Source organism: Berghia stephanieae, chromosome 3 (genome assembly GCF_034508935.2).
Source record: "Berghia stephanieae isolate SIO BIC M18660-M18661 chromosome 3, UCSD_Bste_1.3, whole genome shotgun sequence".
Classification (NCBI taxonomy): Eukaryota; Metazoa; Mollusca; class Gastropoda; order Nudibranchia; family Aeolidiidae; genus Berghia; species Berghia stephanieae.
The window spans coordinates 95518400-95542098 of record NC_088362.1 but is presented as its reverse complement, the minus strand read 5'-3'; the positions used below and the strand labels follow the sequence as shown (position 1 = coordinate 95542098).

At 35.5% G+C, this 23699-nt stretch overlaps 1 protein-coding gene across 2 annotated transcripts in view; it reads right to left on the bottom strand.

The window, feature by feature from the left end:
- Nucleotides 1–302: 302 nt before the first annotated feature.
- LOC144968904 (importin subunit alpha-4-like) overlaps nucleotides 303–23699 on the bottom strand; it is a 23821-nt gene continuing 424 nt past the window's right edge. Inside the window, exons 2-13 of one of the 2 annotated variants that reach the window (XR_013644692.1) lie at nucleotides 23019–23101; nucleotides 21845–21976; nucleotides 21083–21261; nucleotides 18737–18909; nucleotides 9699–9781; nucleotides 8733–8946; nucleotides 7137–7246; nucleotides 6645–6821; nucleotides 5690–5872; nucleotides 4052–4201; nucleotides 2036–3004; nucleotides 303–1494 (exon numbers count right to left, since the gene is read on the bottom strand). Coding sequence is in view for 1 of the 2 variants with exons in the window: in XM_078907744.1 (XP_078763870.1) it covers nucleotides 2903–3004; nucleotides 4052–4201; nucleotides 5690–5872; nucleotides 6645–6821; nucleotides 7137–7246; nucleotides 8733–8946; nucleotides 9699–9781; nucleotides 18737–18909; nucleotides 21083–21261; nucleotides 21845–21976; nucleotides 23019–23096 (1581 nt within the window). In the remaining variant the exon portion in view is untranslated. Of the gene's footprint in view, nucleotides 3005–4051; nucleotides 4202–5689; nucleotides 5873–6644; nucleotides 6822–7136; nucleotides 7247–8732; nucleotides 8947–9698; nucleotides 9782–18736; nucleotides 18910–21082; nucleotides 21262–21844; nucleotides 21977–23018; nucleotides 23102–23699 lie in introns of both variants that reach the window. The other variant, XM_078907744.1, reaches the window with a different exon arrangement.

Genomic DNA, 23699 nt, shown 5'->3' with positions numbered 1-23699 from the left:
GCCCGGTAGCCTCGTCACAACACAACGCTCGACCAGATGCTCTACGGTTTCAGGTTCTTTGGCTGGCGCTATTGACAGTGTCATTGCTTTTAACTAGGTACTCACTTGGTTTTGTTTTCGAGGGTTTTACAGGAACCCACAACAGCAGCAGAAGCCCAACCTCCCCCCCCCCCCCCCCCCCCCCCCCCTCCCAATCCCAAGAATATAATAAAGTCATTAATAAATATATAGAAAACCAAATCTTAAATATTGGTGACATTAAGTAAATCTTGAAATAAAAAAAAAAACCCAACAAACTTGAATTTGTATTCAATTGCTGATATCTTAATTCAACATGATAACAGGAGATAATTTTCTTACACAAATGAACACATGCGGTGGTCAAGGAAAAAATTGAAACAGATGGCACAGTTATAATTGTTTTTAATTATTAACTGGTTTTCCAGATAAATATAATCATACTTAAAGTTGATTTTTTTTGGGGGGAAAAAGGCACTCTGGAAATTATAATCATCCCAAATGCAAAATACTGATTGTTCACTTATTGAGATTTTTAAAGAGGGAGGAGGAGGTTTCTCATTCTGTCCAAGTATATTTTTGATCTTTGTAGTTTCAATGCATTACGTCATATCACTTCATGATATAAAAATATGATGGGACGGGCAAAAGATTATTGATTGACAATGCTGAGTCAAGAGAAAGAAATTCAAAGACAACTAGTGACCTTTGAAATTACCTTTATTAAACCCCATTGGGGAAATTTGTCTCTAGAGTCTATTCTAAGGGAAGACTGGAATAACCCAGGCACCAGCCGCAGTGCAGCGCTGCAAATTCAGCTAAGGCGAGGGGACTTGCTCAAGGCCACACAGTGCAGCAGCATGTGATCGAACGCAGTACCTTTCGGGTTCAAAGACCAGACCGTACCACTGAGCCACGCTGCCCCTAGAGAGTCAGACCTCCATTATTCACAAAAAATCAGGTCGTTGCTATTTATGACGAGTTTGGGCCTTACTATTTACGAAGAGCCATGGCTTTACTATTTACGAAGAGTTAAGCCTTTACTATTTACGAAGAGTTAAGCCTTTACTATTTACGAAGAGTTAAGCCTTTACGATTTACGAAGAGTTAAGCCTTTATTATTTACGAAGAGTTAAGCCTTTACTATTTACGAAGAGTTAAGCCTTTACTATTTACGAAGAGTTAAGCCTTTACTATTTATGAAGAGTTAAGCCTTTACTATTTACGAAGAGTCAGGCCTTTACTATTTACAAAGAGTTAAGCCTTTACTATTTACGAAGAGTCAGGCCTTTACTATTTACGAAGAGACAGGGCCTTTACTATTTACGAAGAGCCATGGCTTTACTATTTATGAAGAGTCAGGCCTTTACTATTTACGAAGAGCAATGGCTTTACTATTTACGAAGAGTCAGGCCTTTACTTTTTACGAAGAGTCAGGCCTTTACTATTTACGAAGAGTTAAGCCTTTACTATTTACTGTTTTTTTTTTGTTTTTAAGGGTTTTACGGCGCTTGCAACACATTTAGGTTATATCAGCACCAGTAAAAAGGAAGAAAATGGGATAGTAAAAAGTTCTAGAATTACAATTAAAGCACCCAAGAAAAAGTAAGACAAAGGGGAATTGAGAACAAATAGGGATCAGATGTAGATTCCAAGAGCATACCACCAATGTACTTAGTTTGAAATCACCTACAAGTCTCATCCAGACACAAGCACAAAATCCAACAAAGAGGAACACACTCAAATGCTTACATTATACATTCAAAATAAAAATAATAATACATAACAGAGAGATGATTTACAAGGAAAAAAATATCATCTCCCAAAACAATAACTATGCATTTGACTGTTTTCCTCCCAGCTAGGATTCCGGCCAGTGCCAGGACAAAACCAAGTAATCTCATTCCGAGACAAAGACAGAAAGCATGTTGGATAACAGATATAAGGGGATAGAAGACAGTATGTACCTCCCTGCCCGCTATGGGAGGTCAGGATCCCCACCCAGTTTACTATTTACGAAAAGCCAAGCATTTACTATCTACGAAGAGTCAGGCCACTATTATTTACGAGGAATTAGGTCACTGCTATTAATGAAAAAGGGCTTCGGTTTTTATGACGCGTCATACCTCTGCACTTTGCGAAGAGTCAGGCTTTGCTATTTATGAAGAATAAGGTCACTACTATTTACGAAGAGGTTGAGCCGATGCAATTTACAATGGGGTCATTCGCTATTTACGAAGAATCACGGTTTTACTACTTATGAAGAATCAAGAAGAATAAGGCGATCTCTATTTACAAAGAATCAGGCCACAGCTATTTACGAAAAAGTCAGGCCTAGCTTCTTTATGAAGGGTCATAGACTTCTGCTATTTACGAAAAGTCAGGCCTTTGCTATTTACGAAAAGTCAGGCATTTATGACAAGTCAACCACTGTTATTTATGAGGTCAAGCCTTTGCAATATACAAAGGAGTCGAGACTTTTGCTATTTACCAAGAATCAGGTCACTACTTTTTCAAAGCAGGCAAATTTACGTTTAAATTTCATATCAAATATTACCGAAAACTTGAAACAAACATACTACATACAGTATCACACTTTTGGGTAACAAACCTGTGGAGCCAGGATAAACATAAGGAAGAAAAATAAAGAAAATAAAAATTAATTTTAAAGGTGCACACATCCATTCTAATCTCACAGATGTAAGGAATTCCGACCCACCCATCCCTCCCCAGCACAAAATAACATTGGTCTTGCTTAAAGTTTTAACAACCTTCACCCTTTTACAACAGTAACATATAAAGTCCATATAGGGTAAAGATGGTAATGCTGATAACATTTTAAATAAATGTCAACATATTGTGAACAATCATGCTGGCAATAATGTTAGAAATTGAAGTTTGTTGTTGTTGAGCTTATTTGTGAGGTTCCAAATTCATACTGGTTCGTAGCTTCATTGCTTTCAGGAGCTACTTCTGAGGCTTCATCCTAAGGAAAATTGAAAATAAAAAAAAGAGTAAAGGATGAATATACTCCTTCCAAACAATTTGTAACAAAAGCTTGAAAATTTGAAATATTATATACCTGACATGTAAACACAGAGATAATACTTTGACTAAAAAGATGACAATACCATTTTAACTATCAGTTCATCAATGTAACATTTTATGAACAATTTCAATTCAACTACAATATGACAAGTATGGCAACTATATAATAAACACCAAACTTTATAGAACTTTCATAACATTTCATAATGGGTTTAGTTCTATCAGTACTGATGGGAAGAAAAGGAGGAAAATTTTGAATGATTGCCTTTAAGCAAACTTCTGGAGAGTGGGAAACTGCACCTGCTTGCTCCACCACACATCAACCTTCCCACTCCCTAGATTGGGGGAAATGTAATTTAAAAAAAAAAAAAAAAAAAAAGGAGGAACTTCTTCCTGACTCCTCTTGATCCAAGGAAAACCATCAGCAAAGGTGGAGTGGTTAAAATGAGAAGTAAATTTTATAAAATTACTCAGTGAAGAGAGTGTCAGGAATAAAAAGGCTTTAAGAGCCTTGCCAAGTAATCCAAAATTTTAATAGAGATTACTGTAAAAGTAAAAAATTGCTTCCCTTAATCATACAGTGTTTGATATTCAATTATAGGTTAGATCGATTCGGTATTCGCTGGATTCCAGCACACTCTTGGGAGAAGCCAAAAAGCGTGCTAGAAATTGAGTGTGCCAAAATCTCAGGCTTATGAGAGGTAACCAACACATTTGGTCAGCCAATTTCAGTGTGTCGTATTGCATAGCATGCTGAAATTTAGTGTACTAGAATCTGACTAGGACTGTGCTAATCTAATCATCTGCTATCTAAATGGTGCATTTATGGAGAATGAAACAGAGAAAAATAAAGTTTATTAGATTACTCTTATCACATATCTGAAATGCCCTTGATAGGACATACGTGTAAAACTATTTATGTATCAAAATCATTATCTTTAATCTAAAATAGATTGTCTAGATTAAAAAATTGTCTTCAACTTACACCCTCTGAGAAATAAGCCTCAATCATGTTGGCGCATTTCTTAAACACACACTCATTCTCGTGGTTTTGAAGATCCTCAATCTTATCAAGTCCTCCACATTGCTCTATCAAAACGGCCACACTTTCTTGTTGTCCTACTTTGGCAGAGGCCTGAAAATATGAAGGTAATTGGCAAATTATATAACCAGTAATGTAAAGTTGAAGATCAAAACATTTTTTTCTCCAAATCAAAGAGAGAAAAACAAAAAGACAAGAAAATAAGTGAAAAGAGGAAAGACAGACCAACAACAACAAAAAAACATGCATATTTTCAGAAAAGTTAGATTTTCAAGAGAAAGAAATATGTATTAATCTAAAATGCATTATTTGAATGTAGCTAAATTTGCTCACCTGTCCTTCTCATTATTAAAATAATTACGTTTTGGTTAAATAACCTGCATCTAAGGGAAAAAGGCAAATTTGGCCAATTTTATCTTCTAACAAATCCTCATACGGAGTAAATTTGTGCAAGTAAAATTGCATGCCTAGTAAAAGTGTTTAACAGCATTGCCAGTAGTTTAACCTTTTTCTTTTTTACCAATACAATGAACTATTAGAATGTGTGCACAAAATGAAATTCAAAATTGATCTTGGAAATGGTGAAAGACAACAAAAATATATAAACAAATAATTATGTCAAGCAGCTAACATTGTCACTGAAATCCAAAAGTAAAAATGTTTGTTTGTTTTGTTTTTAAGGGTTTTACGGCGCTTGCAACACATTTAGGTTATATCAGCGCCAGTAAAAAGGAAGAAAATGGGATAGTAAAAATTTCTAGAATTACAATTAAAGCACCCTAAAGCACCCAAGAAAAAGTAAGACAAAGGGGAACTGAGAACAAATAGTGATCAGATGTAGATTCCAAGAGCATACCACCAATGTACTTTGAAATCACCTATAAGTCTCATCCAGACACAAGCACAAAACCAAACAAAGAGGAATACACTCAAATGCTTACATTATAAATTCAAAATAAAAATAATAATGGATAACAGAGAGATGATTTACAAGGAAAAAAACATCATCTCCCAAAACAATAACTATGCATTTGACTGTTTCCCTCCCAGCCAGGATTCCGGCCAGTGCCAGGACAAAACCAAGTAATCTCATTCCGAGACAAAGACAGAAAGCATGTTGGAAAACAGATATAAGGGGATAGAAGACACAGTATGTACCTCCCTGCCCACTATGGGAGGTCAGGATCCCCACCCAGCAAAAGTAAAAATCAAAGCAATTGGATTCAGTAGTCTGATATCACGCCGCCAGGCAACGGCAGCCATCTTGGTTCTAAACAAAGAAAATCCTTACTTTTTATTCTTCATGCTGGCTAGAACTTTAAATATGCCTTGTGATCAGAATGTGTAAAAGTCAAAACTTGATCAAATTTATGGGGTTTTTTTCCCTCTGGATACGCTTTTATGCTCGCCGGAGAAATATTTCATACGGCATCCGCCATTGTTCCGATAGTTTAGAGCCAGTGTTACTGTTACCATACGACATTAGGAAGGAAGTGACGTTACGACTGTTGAAGAGTATTAAGCTATATTAATTTCTCCTATGAATCATCATCGCCAATGAATATTGACCAATCTATTCACCTCCAGCATGTTGTTCAAACCATCCAGAATGACCATGAGCAGTCTGCTGTCCTTGGACAATAGAAGATCACACATGGGTGTGATGGCACCCAGTTGAACGACAACACTGATCTGCTCCACGGTGCCTCCAGACGTAAGATTGGTCAAACACCACACTGCCTCTTTCTGACTTTTGAAGTCACCCTGTGAGAAAACAAAGAGTGATTACAACAAAGTCTTACTACAAAAGTAAATCACAAATTCCATAGTCACAGTGGCATGATTGTCCAGTTGTTTGAGTTGTAGATCAAGACAAAGTAATCGTAATTGTGCCCTTCATCCCAATAATAATGGTCAGCTAGATCTAGCGGAAATAAAACGAGATTGTTGCAAGAGATAATTTTGACTAATCATGAGAAGTTTTTATTTTTGGAAAAAGGAAAGTTTGAAGATTATGATGATCCACTTCAAGCGAGCTGATACAAAACAAGTAGGAACAGCTATGAGAAATGTCCAAACAAAATCAATCAGTGATCAGAAAAAAATAAATGAATAATAGATTTTGATAGAGCATTGTCCATACTTTATCATTTCTTTAAATTATCTACTGCTATATTTTATGTGCTAGACAATTAGTTGTTGAATTATTTTTAACTATTGAACACAATGAAAATTAAAACATCTTCTTGGCCTTTCAACATAATTTAGTAACTGGGTTTTTTTGTTTGTTTTTTTTTTGTGTGTGTGTTGAATGTTTCAAAAACAACATTTTGGCACAGACTAAAATACAACGTAACAATCGTTTTTGGAAAAGTTGTAAAAAATGGGATCGAGATAATAAATTCATATCAAGTTGGGTTTTTAAAAAATGCTAATCGTACTAATTTTATTGATTTCTGATAAGACAATGTGATTCGATAGTTGAATCGAATTTTTTTTCTAATTCTAAAATCATATTTCAGCTCATCCAACCTACCGTGGTGACAACTTGGACAACTAGAGGAATCAACCCATGGTCAATCACAGACTGAATCTGCTCTACTGAACCAGCCGTGATATTTGACAACATCCAGCAGGCTTCCTTCTTTATGCTATTTTTCTGGTGGCCAAGTAAAGCAGGGAGCATCTGAAGAACATTATTATCTATGACAACCTGTGAATAGAACGAATCAAGAATAGGTTTTCAATGACAAATCAATAATGTATGGAAATATAATCCATTCTTAAAAATGAATGAATGTAACCCAATCACAAACTCTTAATAAATGCCTGTTGTATACAGTGGGGAGATGGGACGGAGAGGAGTGTCTAAATCACTCAAATAAGATTTTAGGTAAAATTCCAATGTAAAAAAAAGCTTATAAAAAGAAACCACCATCCAACTTATGGGCGTTTTTATGAATTTGTGATTAGTTTACCACCTTTCCCTTAATGAAAAATAAAAATGTTGCCCATAACATGAACGAACCTGTGTTTGCGAATCGTCACCAGTTACAATATTTCCAACAGATCTCAGAGCAGGGGTCACAACAGCAGGATCTGTACAGCCAAGCAATTCTATCAGTCGTGGAATAATACCTAAAACAAAATGAAAATAAAAATAATTAAGAAATGTAGATATGATTCAAAGCTAAGTTTTGTCTTTTACTCTATTGGACCTATTCCATGCATGGATAAACACATGATTTCTAAGTATCGCACCATCCACGGTATATATCCATGGATAACTATAAAAACAATCTTTACAAAATCTGCCAGAATCATCAGTATAATGAGACATTTTCAAATAAATCTGTGGATTATATGGAGGTGAAAAGAAATTTTCTAAATATCAGGCCTGTTTTAGCACAAAGGTTCACTACCTACAACTCATTTACTTTACATCTTTAAAATCGACGGGTTATTTACATTTAAAAAGCCATCACTGGATTTAGTGATCCCAAAAACATTTGCCCTCACGTAAAAATATATGAAAAATGCATAATTTAAAAGTCCAATCTCTTTTATCAATTCATTCCTCTAACAAATCATTCATCACAATCTATCCATCCATCAATCTATCTGTCTATCAGTGTTTTCATCACTACACCATGCAGAACTAAATCATGGAGCAACTCATTCACCATTTTCTTCCTTTCTGTAGTCCAAACTCTAGAAAATGCTTGACATAACGAGTAATAGTAATATCAAACATATCGACAGATTAAACGCAGAGCATATGCCTATATTGCATCATTTTCATTGTCCTGTATAAAACCGCAGTCGGCCGCGGTTTGCCAGGCTAAATATCAATGCACGCATGTAATGATCCATTTAATAGTTCAAATAGAACTGAGTTAATGTGCGATAAAACACCCAATAGACAAGTAAGGAGGGGCTTGTGCCAACAAATAACAAATAACAGATCTATCGATGTCTAATCTGAGACCATCTATCCAGGCAAAAGGATCATCTCCACCAAAAAAGGGTTCACTAAAATGGTTACAAAATATCACAAGGAACCAAAAAAAAAAACAAACAAAAAAAAGATCTGATTTAGGATAAATGAACGACATCCCGCGTTTTTATCATTCAAATTCTTTATTAAGAATTATTAATTCATCACATAAAAGACTGGCAAAATGTCAGTAAATTTTTCACTTTAATCTTGAAAAATGATTTTGATTTAGCATGTGACAATGCCCTTACTTCCATTGTGCCCGTCATATGATGTAATATAATCAAAATGAGATAATTTATATGGAAAATATCTTTTAAGAAGATACATCCATCTTCTAACCTATCCTTGTATTCACGATGAAGGAAATGTTTTTGCTTTGAAATGAACAATAAGCACATCTTGCAATCAGAGGCACTTAATCTCATAGTTTTAACACTTTTTATACGTGAATACTTTAAATCTCCACTTCCATATTAAAAAAATAATAATTTAAAAAAAGACAGAGAGAGAGAGAGAGAGAGAGAGAGAGAGAGAGAGAGAGAGAGAGAGAGAGAGAGAGAGAGAGAAGGAGGGGGGGGGAAGGGAGGGTAAGGGAGGAAGAGTGCACGCAATCTAGTCACTCACCAGGCAAGTCAACAACTTCCTGAATCTGATTGTTGGCACCATCAGTGATGTAAGAGAAAGCCCAACAAGTGTCAGCCAGGACCTCTTTGTCTGTGTGTTGGATTAGAGCTGATAAAGCAGGTAGACATGAACGAATAGCCTTCATTTTTGGTGGAGGATTCTTATTTCTACATAAGTTGGAAAATGTCCATGTTATATTACGAAGAAAGGCAGCCTGTAGGGAAAAAAATTAAACATTTGGTCATTGATAGCAATAACACACACAAAAAAATTCATTAAGGGAAAATTGATCTTTCGTGGACTATCTCAAGGAGAGATCGGGCAACAAGTGAGGTGCAAAGCTGCAAAGTGAGCAATGTGGGCTAAATCTTTTGTTCTGGGAGGAAAAACAAGAATCCAACAGTCAGGATTGAGAGCTGGACTTCTGGGTTTAGGCACAATGCTTGATCTATGACATCTCACTAACCTGGATTTGACTGAAACAGACAATTTTAATCCAATAATGACAGAGCAGTTTAACTCACAAATACGTCACTAACAATCTCAATACCTGGTATTATGTCAGGGTGATCATGAGGCAGAAAATTGTTTCAGCAATTGAATTTATAAGTTTTAAACTTAATTATAATTTAACTTTTGTTTATGAGAATAAATAATGTGTGCACTACCAGATTGACACAGTGAGCCATTCAATCTAAGATCATTAACTCTCTCCTTACCAGCTATTTTTAGAATTTCCCCCTAATGTCACACCCATCCAGCACAAAAATAGACTTTTCTTACTCAAACAAAAAGTAACAAGTTAGCTTTACAATACAGTGTTTAGTATCTATAGCTGTAATCAAAGCATTTCTTTAAATTTCGTGTTGTACAAGAGAAATCAGAATGAGAAAATCGTCGATTACATCGCAACGAATGTGACGATTTTCCCATGGGTGGTAAGGAGAGGGTTAATGTAATTCATACCGGAGCTTGCATGTCAACCAGTCGCATCAAAGGCTCCACAATACCAGAGGATGTCACTAAATCACGCATTTCAGCTCCATCACCTATAGAGGGTAAAATGTAAAAATCGTATATTAATCAAACGACTGCAAAAGTGGACAAAATTATCAGCAATATCAATGGTCCATTTTCCCTGTTACACGCTATTAAAAATGTCTGATGACCTCTTATTTTCAAGAAAGCTGCCTAATTAAAACATATATTTGAACCAAATTTCTTGTAAGATGAGTGATTCTAAATTTGTAAAAGAAATGCATCCAATTGATCTAAATAGTTATCTTGAAATTTCCTCTGAAGAATAAAAACCTTACAAATAAAGAGAAAACAAATGACAAATTCGGTATTAATTTTAATTTTCCGTTTAATAACCAAAAGAAGGGTACCACTTTGGCTTGGATACTCATTATACTTATGTTCAGGGCTGGCGGAGTCGGTTATTTTTAAACCGACTCCGGCCTTGAAACCGACTCCGACTCCCGACTCCTCAAGCATAGTATTAATAGGTAATAATATGCAACCAACACTCGCAGCTACTTTTAGCTTTTCCCCAATATATGTATTATAACAATACAAGCCGCTTCATATTTGATATTGCATCATTAAAAGTACAAGCTCTTCATCAGTTTTTGGCTACAGACTGATTAGCTCATTTCGAATAAACACATTAATATTGATTAATGATCATCAAATTTAAAAGATAAAATACATCCCCTTTACCCATGAAAACAAACACACAAAAAAGATTACTATTTGTGAATTTTAGTTTTGAAAAAGTTTTAATTAATAGTAATAGTTTTAATAGTTTTAGTTTTAATTTTTCAAAGTGAATTATAAATATAATATTCCCCTTTCCTGAAATATTTAAATGTACAGCACGAGAGCATGAAGGTTGGGTAGGAAAGGGGGTTTTGGAAGCATAGTTCACCTTTAGCTAATACCAATGTAATTTTTTTCAAATTCTATAGGCCTGGATACTATCTATATCTAGTATCTAAAATATTACACATTGAATGATATAAAAATGCAATGTCTGAAAGTGGTAAGGAGTCGGGAGTCCACAGTGTTCCAAATTGCTTCTCAGCGATCTTTTAGTCTGAGTCACTGAACCGTGAAGTCAGTGATTTCACGGCAGGTAATCTTAATCCTGGGTGCATTCCTTACTAATCCCTATCTTCCGTTTTTTTGTGTTAATTCAAACATTTTCTCACCCAGATAATTAAATATAACATTATATTTTTTAGTTGAATATCATTTACCCTTCTTTGCTACACATCATTGTGAAACTTTTATCAAAATAAGTTTATTGGTTATGTTGTAACTTGGGTTATAAAAGTATGTACATAATAGAATTTTGAAAAGTGATTTCTCAAATATAATTAGTGATATCTCATTAACCAAACGATAGATTTCCTTCGTTGATAATTTATAAGTTTTAAAATTTTATTGTCTTTTAGGTGTGAAAGTTCGGTTAGTGCGCGAAGCGTAGTTTATTTTTTATGATTTTTTTGGTTTCACCTATCAGGTAAAAAGGGAACATACACTTGAGATGCACTTAAAAATCTCAATTCACTATGTTGTTTATGTGCTAAAGGTGCACTAACAGTTAAAGAAAAGGCTAAAAACAGGAAAAACATTTTTTGTAAAGACTTCAAAAATGAAATCAAACTGTTCTTTGACATTGATATTGGAACGGACCTTAAAAATAAACATTCAGAAGTTATATGCTATAAATGTGAAAAGAAAATTAGAGACATGAAAACATATAAGAGTCTACTAGCAGTTGTAGAATCTTACAAGACCTGTGAATTGCTCACTGATGTGCCTCAAGAGAAAAAATCAGAATGGGAAATTAAGATCCCAATCACAGAAGAAAAAATAGCCTTAGTTGTTCATAAAGAGAAACTGTCAGAACGATGTGGGCCAGTCTGCAGTTCTCTTGATGATATATTAAAAACAAACAAAATCATATCTCAAGTATGTCATAGTCGTAGCTTCATAGAAAATCATTGCCATAGATATTACACACAAGACGTTTACGAAAAACTCACTGAAAATGTCGTTTCTAAAACATACATGTATACAAACAATAAATTAATCAGGGACAAAGCTGAAACTATAAACAAATGTTTTGATGAAACAAATGGAGCTTATTCTGAAATACATTCACTAATTTCTCACACAAAACCAGTCACAGAGACAGTAATAGAAAGTGTTAATAGCAAGATAGAGAAATATATGACAATATACCGTAATTACTTTCCTCAAAATGTACTTCCAAAACACCACATATTGGAAACCCATTGCATACCTTTTATGAAGAAATATACTTTTGGTCTAGGTCTTTTAGGAGAACAAGGAGGTGAATTGTTACATTCAACAATTTCAAAAATTGAAAAGAGAACACAATCAATGAGAACATAATCATCTCAATTAAAAACAATAATAAAAAGTAACCTCCTGCAGGTTTCTCCTGATATCATGTCGTATGTGCCCCCCAAAAAAAGAAAGTTAGAGAGAAATGAAAATTTGATGAATCAAACAAAATAATACTTAAACATCTTAAAACATTTGACATATTACGTGGTTAAACTTCCTCTAAAAATAGAGCTGTTATTTGTATATTTTGAGTTATATGTTGCTTTCTCAATCCCCTTCTTTTCTCTTTTCTACTTATCCCTTTCTCCCTCCAACTATCCTCCGTTCAATAGCTACATCCTCCACCACAAATCTTTTTGTTCTTTCTCGTACCTAAACAGATCCATACACATACCAACACACACTAGCAACTCCCCATCTCTAACACAAACACACACACACACACACATATAAACACAAACATGCATTGACACGCAAATTACTCAATACGCAAATTACTTAATATCTAATTTATAAATGGGTTTGGACGCATTAATGGACTCTACTAGTTTTCACAATGACTTTTAAAATAAAATGAATTCAATTCTTTGTAAACACAGAGAAAGTGCTGGGTATCTGCTTTTTAAAGAAAGTGAATATATAATATTAAAGTATGTTTGATGGCATTCTAACTATATTCTGTAATCTGGAGTTGTAATACAAGAGAGATTGCATATTAGTCAGGGAAAGATATAATTTGACCTCCAACTAATTGCAACATAAATTATTTCTTTTACATATAATTATATACGATTCAATAAGTAAAATAAACCATTGTTTACTTTTATAAAAAGGTGCTAACTATTTTAAAATAATTTTTTAATTTTACAAAAATGTATTACTTTCCAAACTGTGATTCCATAGACCGGCACGCACGAATTGTATCAGTTACCATACCGGGCGGCACATTTAACCCCCTACTGATGACACGGTTGATAAACGTTTAGAGCATTGACGGAAACCCGCACAGGTCCATTTCGATAGTTTCTTACGATGGTTAACGCGCTCTGTTTAGTATGTATTTACAAAGTAAGGAGTATAATATTTTTGGTATGTCAAATATTCTATACTATTAACATTTTCCCCCATAGAATACCCTTATACCTAAAATATATAAGCGTTGTAATTAAATATTTGCTGCAAACAAAAAGTAGATACATCTGTGAAAAGGTAACAATGAATTTTTTTTTCGCGAATACATTGACTGTTTAGGCTTATCAAAATGTTGCCAAAGAAGACGTCCCCTCTCCACCCCCATCACACACACGCGCGCGCGCGCGCACACACACACACACGCGCGCGCGCACACACACACACACACACACACACACACACACACACACACACACACACACACACATACTACCCGCAATCACATTCATTTACATGTTGACGAAATCAAATTAAAAAGAAAGAAAAGAAAAAAAATAGCTGGGATAGACACCCAGAGTGTGTTGAAATACTGGATTAGTTTCAAGGTTATTTATGGCAATGCTTTTGTCCATTATTCCATCGACCAATGAACTAATTTCTTCAAAGCGGGTTTCTCTTGAGCCAGAAGAACTCTCAGGTGTGGTTTGATCTAAATGATTTTCATAAATAATATCTGAAATCCCTGGCACATCTTTGCTGAATACTTCGGCATTGGCTTCATCTTCAACTGATCGAGTTAAAACTGAAACATTTAGATTGAAAATATCAATGACAATAACAGCATGAAGTGCGGAATCTAAATGACAATGGGCTCTGACTGCTCTTGAGTAGGCCTTTCCATTCATGATAAAGGGAACAGAATTAGGAGCATAGATCACTTTGAGGACATTTTCGATACCCGATCCCTCCATAACCTTTCCAATACAACCAAGAAAACTCATTGCTGTGTGGAATCCACCAAGTCTTAACACGATGTTATTTAGGCTGTCATCATTTCTTGACATTAGCACTTTGGACTTCCAATATAATGATTGGTCAAAGGTAATGACAGGTGTTGTTTTGCATTTGTTTGCTTGTGATGACAAGAATTTCAGAGTTGATAATATGCATGATTCATCAGTTGGTTTCAGATCAATGATTGGAAGGAATTCAATACCAGATGTTTCTGTGCAAACTCTATTTCCAACAAGTGCTTGCATGAATCCAGACGACATTGGTCTCCGAGAGCTGAAAATCCAAGAGGTTCTCCATAGAATATCAACACTGGTAAGAGAATCTTGAGAGTTGGGTATTGAATATGGCTTGTAGAGAATGGGAGATGAAGGATCTTTTGGATTAGAAAAATGAATTTTAATTTTCGCTAATTCCCTGATTTCTTCCATTGAAACATCTTTTCTGGTAATTTTTCTCGTAATCGCAGATGGGGGTGAACTTATTGCTATCATTCCCATGCCATGGAATGTGTTGAGACCATCGATTGTTGCAATATTATAATCAACATTGTCAGTTACAAATTGCAAAAATGCGTTATCACATGAAAGGCTTACATACTTACCAGAATCCAAGGCGGCACTTTTTTCAAATGTTCTCACTTCATTATACGCGCAACAAAAATCAAGCTTGTGCAGAACATCTACAAGGAGCCTCGACCCAGTCTGGTGGTGAATTTGGATACCAAGACCAACTTGAAGTGGCGTGAGCAATGACTTGGGTCTTGCTGCCTGTATCAGTGCCTGGCCCAGAGATGATGTTATGATACTATTTTCCAACGGCTCAAACAAACTTTTCAAGAATAACTTCAAGCTATAAGGTAGAAATGCGTCATTCGCTTCCTTTGGTGAAATAGAATCCACTGTTGGATAAAATGCTTTACTACTCTCTAAGGCCTTGATGTCCGATTTTATCAATTTTGCAGCTGTTTCGATTATCTTTGTTTTTTCATCCTCTGCTGTAGAACATTCTTGAGTTTGGTGAAAAGCATGGATAATCTTTTGAGCATTTTCTCTCAAAGAAATAATATCTGGCAAACCATCTTTTGCATAGATAAAAAGGGTGTCTCCGTAATGGTCTCTTAACTTTTTCTTCAAATAAAATGGAGAATACGCCTTTGATCCATACTTCTCCATCTCAGAGATCAGGTGAGATATCGTAACTGTTTCATCCCCAATTTGCTCCAAATAATTTATGACATGGTCAAATGCCGCTTTACACTCATTGTTTACTGGCCTGCCACGAGATGGATTCTTTTTAACCTCTGCTTGAGTCGCAAATTCTGATGGAACATCTTTGTCTGTCCTAAAATGTACACTACATTGTTGATGACATTTGACTTCTAAGGCATGTAAATCCTGACAGTATTCTAATCTACCTAAAATCATCTGGGACCATTCGTCTTTTCTTTCTTTACACTTACTTTTAATTGAGAGCAAAAATTGTTTTTCAGTCCTAACAGGGAAAACATCAGGGTTCCGTTTTGTTCTCTTAAAGAGATATTGACCGCAAAACAAACATTCATTTCTCACATCAAACGAAGATGTTGATCGTAGTGAGGGTGTTGACTGCTTAGCGTTGTAATGTCTTAGAGCTGCTGCAGCAACATTCTTTTTATTCGTGTAATGTTGCTGACATCGCCGATGTATTTTGGAGCCAGGTATCAGTTTTAGATTGTCGTTTCTCTTAACACTAACTTTATTAATGGTGTCACAGCCCTTTTCCCCAAGAATTGTTATAACATCAGTATTAATGAAATCATCGTGACAAATAGGACATTGTTGTTGAAAATCAGTCATCTGAAAGTGAAATTTCATTTTGTCTTTAATCAAGCATCGACAAAAAAGTTTTAATAAATAGTTACAAATACTGTATGGATGACTATTAATTTAAACGATTTCGAAGGCAACATTAAACATTAAACAACAGATAAAGAAATGAAAATATAATTTATAGAGAGCGGTTAAGTGGCTCAGAGACAGAGGTATTGTGACAAAAGTCAAGCGTTGTTAAGCATGATCGGTGGTCGGATGAGTGAAAGTGATCGTGAACAATTCTGGTGCCTACGTTTCGTCTTTGGTAAGCAGGCTTCAGGCAGCCCCCACCGCTCTCTACAATTAACACACACTACCCCACTTGACTAAGGTGTGAACGTGTCCTTGGTTTTAGGCAATTGGTGCTGCATGAAATGGAAATATGGTTCCATTTGGTCAATGGGATAAATTGAAATATCATGAAGCGCATTAAGCATGGTAAATGTTTGGAAATGCGCTAGAAAAACTGTTTTAATTATTTATTTTATGTATCTAAAACATATAAAACATTTGAATAAGCAGTAGATACTAACACTTTACTCATCGCAACATAGGTCGCCGATAACGCAGTTTGATCTTCAATCTGTAAAACATGACGCCAACGGGTTTCCATACTTTCATTTTACTTCCATATAACACTGTATAGTATTGTTTAATTCAGCTGTATGTTTATTGAGAGAGTGCTTCAATTGATTAGTTTTGAATTCTAGGTCAGTTATTAAATTGAAAACATTAGATTTAATGAAAAAATGAACATACTTCTTACCTTGCATTGTACTGAAATAAGTCATTGAATTGATATCACACTTGGGAAAAATAGAAATGCTGAAAACAGACTTAGATTTACATTAAAATGTGCGAGAATAACTTGATAGTCTCTATTAACGGACTGGGAGATGGCCAAAAAAATAAATCCATGTGGCCAATCAAAAACATGAAAAATTGACAAATTTAACTTCGCATGACCAATCACTACTAAATCATAACCCTCAGAATAAAACCCCCCAAAAACTCATCCATATGTTTCGACGACAATTCAAAGTCTTTATTTTCATTGTCGATAATAAAATAATAATATTAATAATGATAATAATATTTTGTCTATCTTTGTGTAGCCATATTTGGCCATATGCGTGGGATGCGGTAATCCCCCATTGTTCGCGCGTGACGTTGATGGATGAGCCAGAAAGATGGGTAGGGGAGGGGGGAATGCGGTTTGCTTTTTAAAATTTTATCCATTGTGCAGGTATGTTGCTTCAGTTGTATCAATTTTACCACATTGGCTATTTTTTCAATTTTCAATGTTAAATTTAATTATGTTAGCACCCTTCTATAATGGTAAACAATGGATCATTTCAATCAGTGAATCACATTCTACAATCTGACACAAAAAATATTTATGTTGCAATTAGTTGGAGGTTCACATAAGAAAAATCACTATCTTTCTCTGACTATATTGAATCCTCAAGGCCGTCGAATGTTGAATGGGAGGGTTCAAATATCTGACGGAATAGTGAAATAACCAAATTTCCGGCACATGTGAAATTTTGTGACTAATTAGAAATAGTCTTTGACTTTTAATTAGTGAATTTTTTTAAAACTTTGGTCGTTTAAATTTTTAGATAATTAAGAGTTTATTATGCATGTTTGAGTGAATTTTTTTTCAAAAATACTCTGAAAGTTAATGCTTAGTGTGAAAATTATATACATCTTATTATTAATAAAATTATATCAGAATAAAGATCATCTTCTCCTTTTTCTAAGTAATCACTTTGTATTTATAAATAACATTTTTAAAATAGTTAAAAACAGGTTTAAAAACCATAACAAAGGTTGATAATTTCAATAGTCACAAAAGGCTCTGACTGAATAGCAGAAATCGGTGAAGCGTGACAGTATGCATTGTGAGAGCAGGGGTAAAGCGGGCTGAACTAAAAGATCGCTTTTGGAACACTGTGAGTCGGGACTTCTAAAACCGACTCCGACTCGCCAGCCCTGCTTATGTTGACTTGCTTCAAGCTGGCACTATTCCGATAATTAATTCTAACCTTACACACGATGCAATACACCAAACTGGCTTCTTACCTCTTCCATAAGGAATACAAATAAAAGACACCATCCTCAAATTAACTTTTTCCTACAACTCACATTTGAATCTATTCTTGACACTTATACATTTGCCACCTCTCTTATTAAAATCTTCACATAGTTCAATATTGCTGTACAATTATCAAAGTTCGAATTCAACACTCATCATAAAGAGAAAGTAAACAAAGCAATATATATGCACATGCTCAAGTGACTGGTTCTTTGGGCAACGATGCTAGCCAAAATTTTTCAATAGACCAAAAAATTCTGGCTTGTGTCGGACCATGACTATCGATGAAGCCGACAGGAGTTCCGGATTAAAACTGGCTGACAGTAAATATAGCACCACTGCATTAAATAGTCTTTATAAATCAACTACATTAAAATACATTACTTTATTTCAAGTTCAAAATCCTTGGCCCAAACACCATAAGGATCTTAAAATTCAAGGCTCAAAGACAGATATACCGGAGCAAATAATGTCATTAAATCTATTTTTGTCTAATAATATGTCTTCTGAAGTAGAGAATAATGGATTGTCTGATTTCAGGCAATTGCCTGAGGATTTACAAGTGTTTGAAAAAACTTCTTAATAATCTTAATTGCCTCTCCACAAGTATTGCAAAGCTATATATCCACTACCACCAATAGTTGTATTGCCATTATGACTTCTTCAAGCTTTACTTAAGAATGATCTCCAGGCTGAAGGGTGCAGAATCCCTAGCCCATTGACCCTCTTCAATTGGAAATGTTACTCACCAGCTATGTTCCCAAGAGCCCAAATACATTGCTCCACTAAATTCATACTTGGAGAAGACAATAAACAAATGAAATGAGGGACAGCACCACAAGAAACAACAGCCTTGGTTTGTGGACTTGTGCCAGAGGCAATATTTGTCAGAGCCCAAGCTGCTTCAAACTGGAGTTGAGGCCTGTAAGAACAAAGCAATCAAGTAATCTGATGTCATATCTTTATAAAATAATATTGGTCATGATTTTTACACAGCTATCAAGCTTTCTAATTTTCCCATTCTTATTTTACTACAGGGGTGAGAATGACTGGTCACAAAAAAGGAGGAAATTTTTCATCGTGAAGATCATGACCCATCCATGCGACCATAACCTATAAATTTGAATTTCACTAAAATTTACTGAGATGCGATCCAAAATTTGTCTCGCAGCAATTTCTAACACGACTCGGTGGAATTTCAAAAGTTGAAAGTGTAATTACAACATTTGGTGGTTGTAGTAGGGATGATGATGTGGTGGTGGTTGTAGTAATAGCAGTGGTAGGGATGATGTCGTAGTGATTGCAGTAGCTGTGGTAGGAATGATGTGGTGGTAGTTGTAGTAGTAGTGGGGGTAGGGATGATGGTGTGATGGTGGTGGTAATAGTAGTGGTGGTAGGGATGATGGTGTGATGGTGGTGGTAATAGTAGTGGTGGTAGGGATGATGGTGTGATGGTGGTGGTAATAGTAGTGGTGGCAGGGATGATGGTGTGATGGTGGTGGTAATAGTAGTGGTGGTAGGGATGATGGTGTGATGGTGGTGGTAATAGTAGTGGTGGTAGGGATGATGGTGTGATGGTGGTGGTAATAGTAGTGGTGGTAGGGATGATGGTGTGATGGTGGTGGTAATAGTAGTGGTGGTAGGGATGATGGTGTGATGGTGGTGGTAATGTAGTAGTGGTGGTGGGGATGATGTTTGGGGGTGGTTGTATGGTAGTGGTGGGGTTTGGGATGACAGTTGTAGTAGTAGTGGTGGTAGGGGTGATGATGTGGTGGTGATTGTAATAGTAGTGGTGGTAGAGATGTTGATGTAGTGGTTTTGGTGAGTGTTTTTTTTATTCAGTGATGATAATAGCAATTGTCAAAAAGGAGGAACATTTCTCGGTCTATCGATCAAACACAAGCAAAGAAACCTAGTAGTTAGTCAGCTTATAAATACAACCCAAGAATCTCTCAAATTTAAAGCCATAGTCAAAAGGTAAAAAGAAAAAAGATTAAACTAAGCCAACCACCATTGCTTTGTTCTAATATATCATTTCTATATACCAGATGATTTAATGTCGTTGCGAAAGAAAGAAAGAGAGAAGAGAGAGAGAGAGAGAGAGAGAGAGAAGAGAGAGAGAGAGAGAGAGAGAGAGAGAGAGAGAGAGAGAGAGAGAGAGAGAGAGAGAGAGAGAGAGAGAGGGGGGGGGGGGGGAGGAGGAGAGACTTCTTTACCAGAATAACTTATGTATTGACCTTTTGAATTCTATATCCAAAAAAAAAAAGAAGAAGAAAAGAGAAATAGAAAGAAAGGCAAAGGAGAAAAAAAAGAGAGAGAGAGAGAGAGAGAGAGAGAGAGAGAGAGAGAGAGAGAGAGAGAGAGAGAGAGAGAGAGAGAGAGAGAGAGAGAGAGAGAGAGAGATTTAAAAGGTAATAGGTACCTACAACAGGGAAAAAAAATCCAGACCCATTTGTCCCTCCCCTTACCCTTCAACCATCAACTAACTAATCAAAGAACACTACTGGTCTTCTGTGTCAATTGTGACATCTGGTGCCATACTGTCTGGCCCAACGTCATAAAAACGGGACCGTCACTAAATTTCACAAGACTATTGCACAGGTGTCAAAATATGACATATGACATAATGGTGATTTTGTGGTTTTGAGGAAAATGTTTGACAAGGCAAATTTGAAAAAGGAGGAAATGTGATGAGATGGGCGGAGATAAACTACCATTTAGGCGGAAATCCGCCTTTAGGCGGAAGATTCTCAGACCTGTTACTATCAATACCATGTCATTCCAAAAAATCATTTAAATCAAATTATTCCACCCGATACAAAATGTTTAAGTTTTCCTCCTGACCACTCTCTGACCTTGTTTTTACTGCTTTACTTTGATGTTTTGAAAAAAGAATTATTTTTTAAAAATAAGTCATTAACATTGGACAACTCAGAAACCTATACTGAAATAATACTAATAATAAATGTTGACTCTAATCCTATTAGTACAGGCCAATAAATCAGTCCTACACCAACATTTTGATGTCAACCTTGTGCAAGTTGGGACATAATATGGATCACATTATGGGCAAATGAGTTAAACCACACACATACCTATCATTAAATTCCAGGAAACGCACCAGCTTGCCAACCAAACCTTCCTCAATGACGGCATTGATTGGTGGATTCCTTTCCTTGGATAGCATTTTCCTCACAGACTGAACAGCATCAAAAACAACCTGTGGTTCTGTCTTGTCTATGTTAGCCTTGATCTGTGCCATTGACATTGAACTCTGGGAACGGTGATTTACACAAACAAAAACTATATTTCACAGAAAAAAATAAAATAAATAAAATTACATACTGGTGGGATGACTGTAAGGGTCTTGTATAGCTCATTACAATGTTGATTTTAAAAAAAGAAAAAAGAAACAAAGTCATTGAATAATGCTGCTTTTGCTTCATGATGTCAAAGATCAAACTTTTTAAATGTCTTTAAAACGTTGAGTCCAAATGACAGTCATTTGGAAAACAGGTATCAAAATTATAAATTACACAAATCTTAAATCTGAAAAGACCTTGATTGGCAGTAGGTTTCGACTATATATGACCTATAATCTAGATTTAGAGCTATACAGTCTGTTCTTCGTTTAAATTTGTTGGTCTAAAAATCAGAATCCTGGGACATGCCAGGTCATTTCCTTTCTTAAAATATTTTTTTCGTTTTCTCCAGATTGACAAATCGGGATGAGGACAGTCCCAATTTTATCAGGTCAATTGGCTGCTATGTATGCCATCGGTGTCCAAAAAATTTCCAAATATTGTTAAGTGATTGACTTATCAGGACCCCATCTATTTAATAAAATAATCCAATACCTTATTTTGTTCTTGTAAAGGACTTGTAGGCTCACTGTCTGACAAATCAACATTCCTCCTTTTCAACATGGTTTCCTCTTTTTTCTGTTTTCTTAACTCAACTGATGTCTCAACACGCCTTCTCCTCATATCCTTAGAAAGGAAATAAAAATCAAGATTGAAATATCGCGGCAACGAACAGGAGAAATTTTATTAATGCATCACATAAAATAGGAAAAAAACTTAGTTGTGGAATCTTGAATAATCCTGCAGTATAATTTCAATGAAAGCCACCATTGAATTAAAATCAATCAATTCAGTTATGATGAACTGACATTACATTAATTACCTACAATACTCGCTGACAATTCTAAATATTAAATTTACACAGATTGACATACGAGAAGTATAAAGTATAATAATAAAAGATAATGCTTGTTCATAATAGCCTTTAATTATTCTGCATGCTATTGAGAGAAGCCAAAAGATTCTGAGCGAATCAAAATCAGAAATCCAATGCTCATGGGTGGTAGTGGTAACCAATACATACCCAGTTCTTCAAGTATCATAATCCTACCTTACTTCCCATTGCTTGTTGGTGTTGGGGAGTATGGATTGATTTTCTTGCATTATGGGCTGCGGCTCAGTTCGACAAAAAAGCCATTAATCGAGGATTGCTCTGACATAGTCATGATGCATTGTTTAATTCTCTTGGTAACTATAGCAAATGTCATTTCAGATTAAATAAAACCAACTGGGGTATTTATGACACTGCATAATATAATGTCTGTTGTAATACGTACCGTACCTCACATGTACTTATGACAATATATATATATATATATATATAGAAAAAATTCTGTCACCTAGCTCCTACTTCAATCATCTCAATCTGTATTGCTTTTGATACAATACTGGTTTTATCTCAAACACCCATCTAGCTTGAAACTGAACCCATGGCACTGAATCTGAAAATTTACCTAAATAATCTGATTATTATCTTATCTTGTTCATGACACCCCCCACCTTTCTCTCTCAGATGTACAGACATGTCACTGGCAAAATAAATCTACACGAGTTCCAAGGTTCATTCCTAATTATTAATATCAGTCAATGGACTTCATGTTGATATGGACTCCCGACTTAATTCCAAGCTCAAGAACCTTGATTGGGTAAGAATTGAATGAATGGTTACCTCCATATCTCTGCCTTTGTTCTTGTAGGCACTCAAGCGAGCAGTGTGCCCAGTTCCTGTGGCTCCGTTCTCAGACATTTTGGCTGTGAGGAAGAAATCAAAAAAGAGAATATTTGAAATTCCTTTAAGGACCTTTTCAAATTTCAACACGTTTCAAATTCTAGACAAGATGGCATAGGCATAAATCTTTGACATTTGAGTATTGCACCTCAAGCCTCAAGACAAGTCTGTGTACAACTTTAAATTTTTTTTAAAGTAACAATAACAAGGTGTCGCACAAATTGCAGGAGGGAGGACTTCAATAGTGTAATTTTAAATCCCTCTTTAAGCAGGCAAATCAAGGAGGCCTTCCGAAAGCTCTTACATCCCTAGTTTTCTTTTTTTATAATGTTCTGGTGGGGGGTTTGGGAGGGGGAAAATTTTTTTTTAAATAAAGTTTCCCCCCCCCCCCCCCCCTCCCAAACCCACTACTAGAAAAAGAATACTGAGGGGATGTAGGAACTTTCGGAAAGCCCAAAAACTTTTTTTTTAAAAACAAAACTAATATTAAACACAAATCCTCTGTAATATTGATTATTTGGTATCGCAGCTAAGCCTACATGAATGTGAGTGTGAGTGGTTGTGACGTGAACTCCTGCCGACGACGAAATGTGCCAACACAGACACGTCTGTCAAAAACAG